The sequence below is a fragment of the Tupaia chinensis genome, unplaced genomic scaffold, assembly GCF_000334495.1.
Source record: "Tupaia chinensis unplaced genomic scaffold, TupChi_1.0 Scaffold000318_1, whole genome shotgun sequence".
Taxonomy (NCBI): domain Eukaryota; kingdom Metazoa; phylum Chordata; class Mammalia; order Scandentia; family Tupaiidae; genus Tupaia; species Tupaia belangeri.
In genome coordinates this window covers 5,145,933-5,159,467 of record NW_006159811.1, presented here as the reverse complement: position 1 = coordinate 5,159,467, position 13,535 = coordinate 5,145,933, and the positions used below count along the sequence as shown (strand labels likewise).

The window sequence follows — 13,535 nt, the reverse complement described above, 5'->3', positions numbered from 1 at the left end:
TGCTACCATCTGGCATTATCAAAGTTTCTGATTTTTTCCTGGTCAATAGGTATAAAGGGACATCCCATGTCGTTTGCATATTTCTGTTTATTAGTGAGTTTGAGCAGATCTCAGCTCCTATTGGACTTTCAGTTTCCTCTTCTATAAATTGGTTTTTAATGCGCTTTTCCCATTGTTTGACTGGCCTTGCTGGCTTTTATGGAGTGTCTTGTATGTTACAGATATTCATTTTAGTTCGTTTTAAATATGAACATAATTCCCATTCTGTTGTCTTTTAACTTTAAACATACCCTTTGTTGAAAAGGAATTAAAAAAATTTTTTTTAAGTGATTTTTTTTCGATAGAGTACATGTGCTTGTCAGATAGTCAGGGAAAGACAGAGAGACTGAAAGTGAAAATTCACCCCCCGGGTTGAATTTCATTCTCCTTTTGGGATCTTAGGCATGCACGCACATGCACCTGGCATGAGTTTCAAGGCACTGGGGCTGAGACTCAAAACGAGGTCAGCTACATGGGAGTCTAGCACCATAACCGGTATGCCACCTGCTGTCCCAATTTATCATTTTTTAAGGTTTTACTTTTTAATTTTTTAAAAGGCCTACTCTATTATTGTCCCGTAATAAGTTACCCTGGGGCCAACAGGTGGCGTGGTGGTTAAGGGTGCTGGACTCCCACATTGCCGACCACGGTTTGAGTCTCAGATCTGGCAATTTGCTTTCTCACTTTCTCTCTCTCTCTCTCTCTCTCTCTCTCTCTCACTCTGTCCCTCTCCGGTCAATTAAAATAAGTGAATAGATAAAGTTAAATAAAAAATAAGTTATCCTACTTTTTTCTATTAATTTGACAATTTTATCTTAACTTAGATTGTTGACCCATCTGGAGTCTACTTATATATGCAGGTTTACATAGGGATCCAGTTTGATTTGTATTCATTCTGTGATCCAGTTTTTTTCAACATTATCCAGTAGTTCAATCTAACCTTCCCCAGCTGTCTTTATTTTATATTAAATTTCTATATGTGCATAGGTCTGTCTGAACTATGTGACATAATTTCTATGGAAATTAGAAATTTTTATAGTCTAAAGTTCTGTTCTTATACTATTACAACAATGTTTTGTTCATTAATTCCTATTGCTTTATATGCATCAGTATCTAAGGAAATTTACCTGTTTTCTTCCTGTTGAATGTTCACTTAGCCATTCATGGACTGTAAAGTATGCTTACTGAATTTCTAAGAAAGTTAAACAAACTTTTATTGATATTATATTGAAGTTGTAAATTGAAATTTGTCAAGAAATGACTTTTTAATTTATTTAAATTTACAAATTATTCTCTAAGTATCATTTTAGGTATGTCTTAAAAATGTTTATGGAATAGGCCAACAGATGGCATGGAGGTTAAAGCACTAGGGCCCACATGGCTGGCCGCGTGGTTCGAATCCTAGACTTGGTAGCTTGAAAATCACTCCAGGTGCATGTGCATACGTGCTCCAAATTCCAAGATTAGACTTGAGGAGAAAAGACTATGGTGTGGCCATTTGTCTTGGGGCATGATATCTTATTTTCCCTCTCTCTGTCTTTCTCTCTCTGTCTCTTTCTGGCAAGTTCATGTACCCTGTAGCAAAAAAAAGTAATATTTTCATTATTGGCCAGTCGAAAATTTTGAACTTTCTGTAATTCATCATTTCTGGGAAGTTCTATTTATTTATTTATTATTTATTTTTTATTTTTTTGAGAGGGTTTTTGCTATAAGACATGTGCACTCTCCAGACAGACAGAGAGAGACAGAGAGACAGAAAGTGAGAAATCACCCCCTAGGGGAGATGGCCATGCCGCAATCCCTTCTCCTCCGTTCTCCTCTCGGGATCTTGGGCATGCATGCACACGAGTCCAGCATGTTTTTTTTTTTTTTTAATTTATTTCTTTTTGTATATACTTTAAATCGCATTGTTTAGCTTTCCTCAAAAATCTACAAATAGAACTACCATATGATCCAGCAATCCCACTCCTCGGTATCTACCCAAAGGAGAGCAGAATTCTTCACTGGAAAAGTGCTTGCACATCGATGTTTATTGAGGCACTATTCACTATTGCTAAGACATGGAACCAACCTAAATGCCCCCATATGGATGACCATCTCGAAAAACTGTGGCACATATATTCTATGGAATACTACTCAGCCATAAAAACCAACAAAACCCTGGCTTTTGACAGAAAGTGGAAAAATATGGAAGATTTACTGCTGAGTGAGGCAAGCCAGGCTATAAAGGAGAAACATAAAGGAGAGACATTGTATGTCCCCACTTAACATATACCGAATGTCTGCACTCTATGACTGAAACTGATTGACTAATGGTTGGTAAGTTCTATTTAGCTTGCATACTATTCAATTCTGTCCTGATGTCAATTCTTTTTTTTTTTTTTAGGGGGGTTTTTGCAATAGGGCACGGGGGTTTCCCAGAAAGACAGAGACAGGAAGAGAGAAATCACCACTCCACCCCCCCACCCCCGGGGGGGGGGGGTTCACTCCGCAATCCCTTCTTCTCCATTCTCCTCTTGGGATCTTGGGCATGCACGCACACATGCCCGGCATGAGTTTAAGTTACTAGGTCCAGGACTCGAACCGCAGTCAACTACTTAGGAATTCAGCAAGATAGCCATTATGCCAACTGCTGGTCCCTGTCCTGATGTCAATTCTAAAGTTAGAAACTTCAATAGTTTTAATGGGGGGGTGTTCTTCTTCCTTTACCTCCACTTATGAGTTGAGGGACAGTTTTCTTTTTCTATGCTGAGGTCATTGCCTCAGCCCATTTACTGAAGATTATCTTCCTGTACACCTTCGCTTGTAGAGAGAAGCTGAATCCAAGACGCAGGATGGAACATTTGACCCCATCACTTGATGTCTATTTTCTAAAGTTTTCAAAATATTTTTCAAGAGGTTAGCAGGGTGTAAGTCTATTACAGGAACAGAAAAAATAGATTTTCGCAGTTCTCTATTCCTGAGACGTTGGTTCTAGTGCGAAGGTTTGCTTTGCTGTTTTTAAAGAAGTTAGCCAGCGAGTGTTACATAGATAGAGTCATAGGCTAATGTGCAGCTGCCTCTCCCTCAGCCCCTTCTTTCATTCGGGATAAGGACGCCTTTCTTTGTTCATTCAAGGCCAGTCTCTCCACCTGTATCTTTGAATGTCCAGTCCTTTTCTTCTTATACACAAACACTGTCACGTTTCTACTGCATATAAAACTTCATTGGCTCCCAGGTCACCTCTGTGGCCCAGCAGTTGAGGGAGCCAGATCCCACATGGCTCTAATCATGATTCTAATCCTGGCTCTGATGGTTTGAAAAACATACCAGGTGCATGTTCTTGCTCATCCCAGATCCCAGCAGATGGAGAAATAGAGAAGGGATTGTGGTATGACCACACCTGATTGGAGGGCTGTTCGTTCTTTCTCTCCTCATTGCTTTCTCGAGGAAGCACACATGCCCTCTGACAATTAAAAACAAATCTAAAAAACTTCTGGACTTCCCAGTGCTTCTCCTAGAAGTTTGGACAACAGAGTCTGGCTACAGGTTTCCATAATCTGGCCCTGCCCACTTTTCTAACCAAATGGAACTGCAGTATCCCTGGACAGCTCAGTCTCTTCCCAGGCTCTGAGTCTTGATTTGCTTTGCTATTTCAGCCAGGAGAACATTCCCATCAGCCAGGTATGGCCAAACTCACTTCCCAAAGCAGCGCCCATGGGTTACTACTTCTAGCTCCTAGCCCACACACGTTGAAAATATTTTTCATCGCACTTACACAGACTGACCTAAGTGATATTTTAAATATTTCTAGTATTTTCTGTTTCTTTTATCTCAATTAGACTAATATGCTACTTAAAGTCAAGACCAAGTTAATTTGATTTTTGTGTTTCTACTACTTAGCACGACACTGGACACAGACCTTAATAAATGTTATTTTGGGGGAGAGGGCAAATGAATAAGAGAATAAGTAGAACCTAGAAGATTGTTGGATGTTTAATAATTTTAATATAACATTAGTAGTAGAACCCTAAATTTCTGAATTCTGATATTACTCACTATTTTTCTTAAATTCAAATTTAACTGAGCATCTTGTATTTTTATTTGATAAACCTGGCAACCCTGTCTTCAAGGCCATTGGAACAGTAAATCTTGTATTAAATTGGATACATTTGTGCGTATGCCCTAGTATTTGTTATGCTCAGTTCAATGAATAATTCTTCAGTTCTCCTTCAGTTGTGAAAACAGAAAGCAAAGAGTTTCTCAAAATATTGGAATCAAGGAAACAGAACTCTCCTGAGCAGCCAGAGAATGAGACTGCTATATTTATACCAATCATGGACATTGTAAAGAATAGACTTCACTGCTTCTCCTCCTCAAAATTTCCTGTCTCTCATGGGTTTTCCTCCTCCATAGCTTGTGACCAATCCTGTAAGAGCTGTGGTCCTAATAGTCCCCGATGTCTTACTTGTACTGAGAAGACAGTGCTGCATGATGGGAAATGCATTTCCGAATGCCCTGGTGGGTACTACGCTGATGCCAATGGCAGGTGCAAAGGTAAGAAATGGGTGATCATCATCAAAAAGGGGTTTCTTTTTTAGTAATGATTCTATTTATTTTTTTATTTTTTCATTTGCTGTAGAGCATGTGCATTCACCCGAGAGAAACTGAGAGAGAAGGTGAGAAGGCAAGCGGGCAGATTCAGGATTTGAATCACAGTTAGCCATGTGATAGTCCAACACCTTAACCACCATGTCACCTACTGGTCCCATCAAAAAGTATTTAAGACATGGTTGTGGTGTTTCAGGTGGTAGGGTGGCTCTATACAATGCTGAAGACACATGGGAGGCCTGGATTTTACTCCTGGATCAACCTAGATACCCCAGGCACGGTGGTGTGTGTCTATAATCCTGTGTAACTGAGAGGCTGGGGTGGAATGATCATGGCATGGTGAGAAAATGCACCCTTCTCTCTCTCTTACACTCCCTCTCTCTCATTTTATTTTTTTTATTTTTAATTGCTATACATCAGTGTGGGGTACCATATGGTTTTTAAAAGCATGCATGCAGTGTGTGATAATCAAAGTAAGGTTATACCAGACTCATAACTTTACATTATGTTGAGTACCATTGATACTTGTTATACTGAATTTTTTGGAGATGTTATTATACACACACACACACACACACACACACAGATATTTTGGATATACACATACATATATACATATGTTCAGAAATTTTTGAGTTATACTTTGTATCTCATATATATGCATGTATGTGCTTGTGCGCGTGCACACACATGCATGCGTGTGTGTGCATACACACACACACATATATAAAATTGACCTTGCTCTTTTCTTACTCTTGTGATACTTCATCCCATAACTCATTTGCCTTGTTTACATACATGCTTGGGTCTGTTACTTATTTTTTCCCAAGCCCCACCCCTAGCGTCCAACCCTGGTGAATTCTCTGATGTCTACTGTTGCCCTCTGTACTTCTTTGCCTTAAAGCCTTTCAGTTTCTATCATAAAGTGAAGATATTCAGCATATCCTCTCATTTTTAAAAAAATGTATTTAATACATGATTGACTATACTTGGTGCTGTATGCTGCTAACTTGGGAATTTGTATGTATAATAAAATGTTACTTTAAAAGAGATAGCTTTTCTGTTATACAACCTATGCATATTTGGTGTGACAGTGGGAGATACGGGTGAATGCTGGGAGACTAGAGTGATTAAATGCAGGACTTATGCATATCGATCATAATTAGAATTCATTTGGTCCTTTGAAATGCCAAGAGCATATTATTTCCATTATTATAATTTTATTAGTTATGAGAATCTCCAGCTATTGTTTTTTTGTTTTGTTTTGCTTTTTTAATCTCTTTAAGAGATAAACCCAGTATGGAGCAGAGACCCAGGAAAGTGTTGGGTTTTCAGCTGGACTCACACATATGCTCCCTGATCAAATCTGTCTTGGTCAAAGATCACCATAATCATGGCTCCTCAGGTTTGCACACCAGAAGGCAAAACTGAAAATATAAAGCTCTCGACCTCTAAAGATCCATTTCCTGATCAAAATACCAAGACCATATTCAACAAAGAGTGCTGGTATACTTCCCAACTGTTACAAACTTCAGTTGTAGGTCTGACAACATCATTCCTTATGGGGCATTTTAAACTCATGCATTGGCCACCACACCATATCACAAAAGTAAAATTAAAAAAGATAAATCAAGTTTAATAGCTAGCAAAGCTGAAGTCTGTATTCCATTGAAAATTTATTTTAGAGTCTATTAAGTTGTCACACTTTCTATAGGAAAGGTATCATGACTTTCCCGACAACCCAATATCTATATGTTCTTCTTTCAGGCTTAATTAAGCTATGAAACATTCCACATTTTAGACTTTTTAAGTTTCCAACTTATATATAAGGATCTTCAAAGAGTTCAGGAAAAACCTGCATTATAAAAAAATAAAGTTATGGGGACCAGCAGATGACATAATAGTTATGGTGCTGGACTCCTGCATGGTCGACCGTGGTTCAATTCCCAGACCTGTAGGCTTGAAACTCACACCAGGCATGTGTACATGTGTGCAAAAAATTCCCAGAGGAGAATGGAGGAGAAAAGATTGTGGTGTGGCCATTCCCCCAAGGAGTGATTTCTTGCTTTTTCTCTCCATCTAGCAAATGCATATACTCTATGAAAAAATCCCCCCAAAAAAAAAAAAAAAAAAAGCATAGACTTTTTTTTTTAAGAATTATTTTATTTATCTTATTTATTTATTTTAATTTGACCAGAGAGAGAGAAAGAGAGAAGGTAAGAAAACAAGCCTCCAGGTATGAGACTCAAACCACGTCAGCCATGTGGGAGTCCAGCACCCTTAGCCACCACACCACCTGTAGCCCCTACATAGACTTTTTAAAAGAATTTTAATTTAATTTTGTAATCATTATTATTTTTTTAACTTGCTATAGGAATCATGCTCTTACCATATATATAGAAAGAAACATGAGAAAGCAAGCTACGAGGTGTAGAGATTGAACTGCAGTTGGCCATGTGAGAGTGCAGCACCTTAACCACCTGCTAGACGTGTCCCCTGCTAGACGTGTAGAGAATTTTTTTTCTTATAAAATTTTTTACACCGAAGTAGGCTCACACTTTGATTACATTTTTTAATGTATTTTTTAAAGTTTCCCTAGATGTCTGCCTTGTATCTTTCCTTATGGGCAGCCCTGAGAACCTATTGCTGCCTGGAACACTGTGATCACCTCTCCTCTTCAAAACATACACACATACTCTCACTTCTGACTAGCATCTGTAAGTGCAGGATATTTAGGCCTAGCTTACTATCTTGTCTTATCAACCTCCCTTTTGTTCGCCATCCTCTTTATTTATCCAGGGTTCATCTCTTTTCCTCATTGTCCTGCCCCTTAGGTTTTCATTCTACTCCCATGCTCCCCTCACAACCCCTACCATTATCTTCCAGCACCTTCTTTCTGTATATCTATCTCGTCGCCTGTACTTCCAAAGGGTCAGCCCAAGCCTTGTTACCACCACCTGTGTTTTAGATGCAGAGATGCCCCACTATTGCCACAGGGCCAAAGCAAGGGAATGCATTCCTATTGTCATCGCACATAGTGATCAGATTCTTTGTTATACTTCTTACAATCAGTCAATCCTAGAATACCAGAGCTGAAAGTATCTTCTTTTTTTATTATTATTTTTTTAATTTAGATTTTTGCCATAGGGCACATGTGCTCGCCCGAGAGAGCCAGAGAGGAAAAGTAAGAAATCACCTCTGAGGGGGGATGGCTGTGTCTCAATCCCTTCTACTCCATTCTCCTCTCAAGAGTTTCAGTATACACACACCTGCACCCAATGTATTTTTCATTGCTGTGTCTGAGACTCAAACCAAGGAGTTGGCCATGTGGGATCTAGGGCCTTAACCACTACTCCACCTGCTGGCCCATGTAAGTATCTTGATTGACTATTTAGTCCAAACTCCTACTGTGCATATGCCAAGGAAAGCAGGCCTGGAGAGAACTAGGCTTGGCAGAGAGTATCAGTGAGCTAGGGGACAAACCAGTCAAAATTCCAGTGTTCCCAGCACATAGACACACACACTTCAACTCTTCTCCATTCAGGCAGTGTGGATGCTGGTTGAGTACATATCATATGTCATGAAATATGCTAGGAATATAAAATTGTGGATAAAACCCAGTACTGGCCCCCCTACCTCCCCTGCTTGTCTTAGTTTTTGCTATAGGGTACATGTGCTTATTGGAAAGAGACAGAGAGAGGGAGATAGAGAAGGAAAGTAAGAAGTTAGTTCCACACAGACATAGAGCTAAATCCCAGCCCTGCTACAAATGAGCTTGGTGATCTCAGGTAAACTTTTTAACCTCCCAAGACCTCAGTTTCCTCACCTTTAAAATGGAATTACACTTACTTCATGTAGTTATGAGGATTAAAATTGACAGTGTGTATAAAGTACTTAAGACAAACACTGAATGAAGACTAGCTGACACGTACCAGGTAGAACATGGATAAAAGATGACTACTGGGTGCTGTCGGCAGTTTTAGCAGTATGGCTGCCTCCTACCATGTCCTTTTCCTTGTTTGCTGGGGTATCCGAGTGAATGCTGAAAAGAGGGCTTCCTTTCACACACATGGCCCAGCCAGGAAGTAGGCATTTTGGTCAACTCGGTCCCATAGTGTTGTCTTCTCACCCTTCCTCAGTTTGTCATAACTCCTGTGCCAGTTGCTCTGGACCCACCTCCTCTCGCTGCACGGCCTGTGTGCCACCTCAAGCTCTGCGCCAAGGCCACTGTCTGCCCAGCTGTGGAGAAGGCTTCTACCCTGACCACGGGGTCTGCAAAGGTATTGTTGGCATCCCATTCCCAGATCATGTTGATAGATTTACTGTTTTTCCCAGTAATAGAGTATCAATTTCCAGGGTCACTTTTCCTCTAGTTTATCACATATGGCAGTGCATTCATCATATGCATTTTTTTTCATTGCAGTAGTCTTATGAAGGGATCATCTGAAAAATCACATTTGAAAATTTGCAAAGACACTCAGAAGCCTGTATCTTTATGGGGAATGTTATTTCCTTTTCCATGCATTAAGACAATATGAAACTTTTATCTGCTCCTTCTCCTTTCCTAGGATGGTAATGTTTTTTTTTTAGACTTCATTTTGTTTTCCCCTGAAGAACTTCTTTTTTGTTAATGATACTGCTGAGTGAACTGGGAGTCACCAGCAATGCCTCTGGGCTGAGTAAAATGGAAAGTCTTAAATAGCTATTTTCCAAAAAGACTTTGAGCTCATTGGGCAGACAGTGTCATTTGAGCCTTCTTTATCTTTTTTATTTTTTTTTAAGCGTGGTATAGGGAATGTGCACTCCCCAGAGATAGAGACAGAGGGGGAGCAAAAGTGAGAAAGCATCCCCAAGGAGGATGACCATGCCACAATCCCTTCTCCTCCATTCTCATGTCAGGACTTCGGGCAAGCACATACCCATGCTCAGTGTGTCTTTTAAGCTGCTGGGTCTGGAGCGGAAACCTGGCAGTTGACCATTTAGAATCGAGCCCCTCGACCACCATGCTACCAGCTGACCCCATTTAATAAGCCTTTTAAAACTAAAACTTTAGGAGCAAACACTTTAAGTGACATTTATATTTATTGGTACATAGGATACCTTAGAAAAGAAAGAGTTTGAGTATAGTCATAAGAAAAACATTTGGAATAGGGAAGCTGTAATAAATATTTTAATAAAGAAAATTTAGAGAGTCTTATAATGAACAGGAGAGTTAATTGTATGGAAATGTGGACACAAGAGAGTTGAGTACTAGGTAGAACTTTGAGTTCCTTCAGTAGCCAGAGAGAACAAAATACTGCGATGTGATAGATGATGTGAAGTTTTCATTGCATCTCAAACAGGCATCTTATTTGTCTAGAAAAGTAATTTTTGCCCATGTGAATTCTAAGAGGAGTTTGCTGCCTGAACCCTCATATAGCTGATGATGGATGACAGAATGGACAATAACATAGCAACATTTTTGCAAAAGATACAGTAATGGTCTTCGTATGAATGCTTCTAAAAATCTTCCATAAAAACCAATGACATAATGTTCAATGGTCACCCATGAATGCCTTTCTCTGGAAAACCAGGCCAATATTGTCCAGTTTGATGGCTTTTATTTTTTGTGATCAGGCCTGACAGCCTTTGCCAGACCTAGGAGGTGTTACCAGCCAACACCACCATCACTTTCCCTCTCACATACATTATTATCACCCCTATGCTTTGTCTAAGCACTAGGAAAGTAGTATTCTGAAAGGATATGTCTGGAAAATTTTTTCTCAGTGGTTTTGAGTTAATGGGAGACATCCGTTGATGACAGTGGGTATTCAATTCTGTGATTGTTTTCTGTGTTTGATTCTCATTTGTAGCCTGTCATTCCTCCTGCCTGACTTGTGTGGGTCCTGAGCCCGCACACTGTACTGGATGTAAGAAGCCAGAGGAGGCCCTGCAGGCTGTGCAGCTTCCTGGAGCAGGTGTTCCCTGGGGCACATGTCTCTCCCAATGTGAAGCCCAGTTTTACTTGGAGAGCACTGGGCTTTGTGAAGGTGAGTGAGCATGACTTAGGAAAATGTCAGGCAGCTTCTGGGCTCAGCTCTTGAAGGATCCTGTGAGGTGAAACCCAAGCCAGGAAGACCTTTACTTCAATGGGGCTCATGTGGGAATGGTCCCAGAATGCTGTGGATGAGCAGGAGCAGACATGCTGAACAGCGGTCCCACCATGTCCTCCTGCCCTCTGAGAGCACTGGATGATCATAAAGAGCTAGTTCCTTTTATTTCATCCTCCCCAAAGTTATCTTCTTAGACGTTGCAGACAGAAATTCTTTCAGAAACCAGGACAGGAAGTTAGGGTAGAATTCCACTTATTACTTCTTCTAATGTTCTACTCTGAAATAGGAATTGGTACTTTCCAGGCAATGTCTGGACTTCTGTCAAAGTGTAGAATTTACGAAGTGATCCTGCCATTCCCTTGACATAGCATCTACAGAAAAGAGATGACATTCTGAATATTTGACTAAAAAGCAGGTCATCTGTGAGTGGAAGAGGAGATAAAAGGGAGGGGTATAGTTTTCTGGGAAGTAGCTCTTACAAGAAGCTGTCTTGCTATTGTGAGAATTGTTTAAATATCCAGCTACCTTAAAAAAAGTCATTAATCATACATTTTTTTCATTGTAAACAGAACATATATTCAATAAAGATATTTTGAATGTAGGAAAAAATAGAAGAAGATAATCTGCCCACCACCTATGCCCAATTACTTTGCTATTTTGCTGTAATAGCTGAGTCTTTTTCTCGTTACAGCTTTGAGTGATATATTTTGCAACATAACTGTAAGCATGCTGCAAATTCAGTTTCGTATCCGATAAGGTCACTTACTAAAGTAGCTTCAATTTCACATTAGAATATGCCCTCACATGGAAAAGCTGGAATTCAAGATTAGGATAAAAAATTTCAGACACAATATGGTCAGAAGTACACAGAATTGAAATATAGAGGCCCGGGCCAGACACTTCTTCTCTCTAAGCTTTTGCACTCACATGCTTGGAATAGATCATTATCTTTCTCAGGTTTGTTTTTGTTTTTGTTTTTGCCAGCATCAGAGGAAGTTAAGAGTATGAAAGTGCTGATAAGTTATAAAGCTCCTACCTCAATAGGAATGAATCTCAGTGCAAATATTCAGGTATTTAGGAACATTACAGGGGTAATCCCCCGCTCTCTGGGAAACACTAGATTCCAGGGTGTTTACATGTGCCCAGGAATTGGGGCACCATGCTCTCCTCTCCACATTCTGGTTTCTACTTACATATGCATTGACAATTCTCTGTGGCCCCCTAAACTCCTGTGGCTTTTTTTTTTTTTTTGAGAGGTTTTTGGTATAGGGTGTGTGCGCTCGCCAGACAGACAGAGAGAGTCAGAGAGACAGAAAGCAAGAAACCTTCCAGGGGGATTGCCACACCGCAATCCATTCTCCTCTTGGGATCTTAGGCATGCATGCACATGCCCCCAGCATGAGTTTAAGCCACCAGGTCCGGGACTCGAACTGCGATCAACTACATGGGAATCCAGTGACAAAGCCATTATGCCAACTGCTGGTCCCCCTGTGGCTGTTCCTTTATAACCACTTGTGGAATACGGCAACCTCCGTTGATGCTAAGAGTCCAATGTCTTCCAGGGCACACACCACACAGCCTTTCCCCTTTGTGGTCTGGCCAGGGCCAGGTGCCGTAATGGAGGGGGATTCCTCTCCTTCCTTAGGGAGCCCCAGACCCCTGGAGGGGAAGAAGGTATTTCCTCGTTTATTTAATTGCTTCTCACATCTCTTCAATGGGTTTAGGATTGTCAGACCAGCTTTCTCAAGCCAGATCCCCTGAGGAATATAATTACCATGCAAGCCTTGCTTGATGTGGGGAAAGAACAAGGAGAAAGTGTCACTCCTACCTTTCTGACTCACATCGTTACAGAAGTGATTTTGTTGAAATCTGCAAAACTAGTCTGCATAGTTTTACACAGCCTTGGTCTGTTGAGGTTTTAGTGGAAACCACAGCGGTATCGGACCTCCAGAACAGTGGTCTGTCCAAGAAGTTAGATGCTCTCTGAGTCTCTTGCTTTCGTGGCACACAGGTTGAAACTGGAGAAGCCAGAGAAGCCCAGAGGAATCCCTCACTGTGGCCTCATGGCTGGTTTTCCTCTTCACACATTAAACTTAGGGAAAACCAAGGCAAAATCGTCCCCGACAACTCAGGGCAGTTAGCTTCTTCTTACCGTTTTGAGCACTATATTAAAAATTTTAAAAGGGAAATTTTGAGTGGGTTCAGAGAGAGAAACAAAAATAATTAACATTTTCAAAGTTAGAATTAGGGGCTGGCAGGTGGTATGGTGGTTAAGGATGCTGGACTCCCACATGACCTACTGCAGTTCGAGTCCCAGACCTGGCAGCTTGCTTTCTCACTTTCTCTCTCCTCTCTCTCTCTCTTTCTCTCTCTCTCTGTCCCTTTCTGGTCAAAATTGAAATAAATAAGTAAATAAAGCTAAAGAAAATAATTACTTTTATAAAAAGTTAGAATTATAAGTAAGAAAAAATTTGAGTTATGAAGGTTTATTCAACTGAGAAATTGTTGCTGTTTATTTGGTACCTACCATCACTGGGGCACTGTGAGAGATGCCTTACTTGGTTTGCTACCTTAGGCCCCATGCCAGCCTTCTAGGGTCAGTAGGACAACTGTTTTGTAGAAGGAACTTGGGAAGTTAAGATTGTAACTTACTCAAGGTCATGTAGTCAAAAGAGAATAGAGTCCAGTAGAAACTTAAGTCAGTCTGACCCCCAATATCTGTGTTTGTTTGTTTGTTTTTGTTTTTTAGTTCTTGTTATAGGGCTCATGCACTCACCAGAGAGAGAGAGAGAGAGAGAGATCACCCTGGTTGGG

General features: G+C 40.4%; 1 protein-coding gene across 1 annotated transcript in view; it reads left to right on the top strand.

Annotated features, from left to right (window-relative positions):
• The window catches only part of FRAS1 (Fraser extracellular matrix complex subunit 1), a 321,939-nt gene that overhangs the window by 76,028 nt on the left and 232,376 nt on the right, over positions 1 to 13,535 (top strand). The window contains 3 exon segments of the mRNA XM_027773018.1: positions 4,435 to 4,575; positions 8,769 to 8,909; positions 10,482 to 10,658. Coding sequence (XP_027628819.1) covers positions 4,435 to 4,575; positions 8,769 to 8,909; positions 10,482 to 10,658 — 459 coding nt within the window.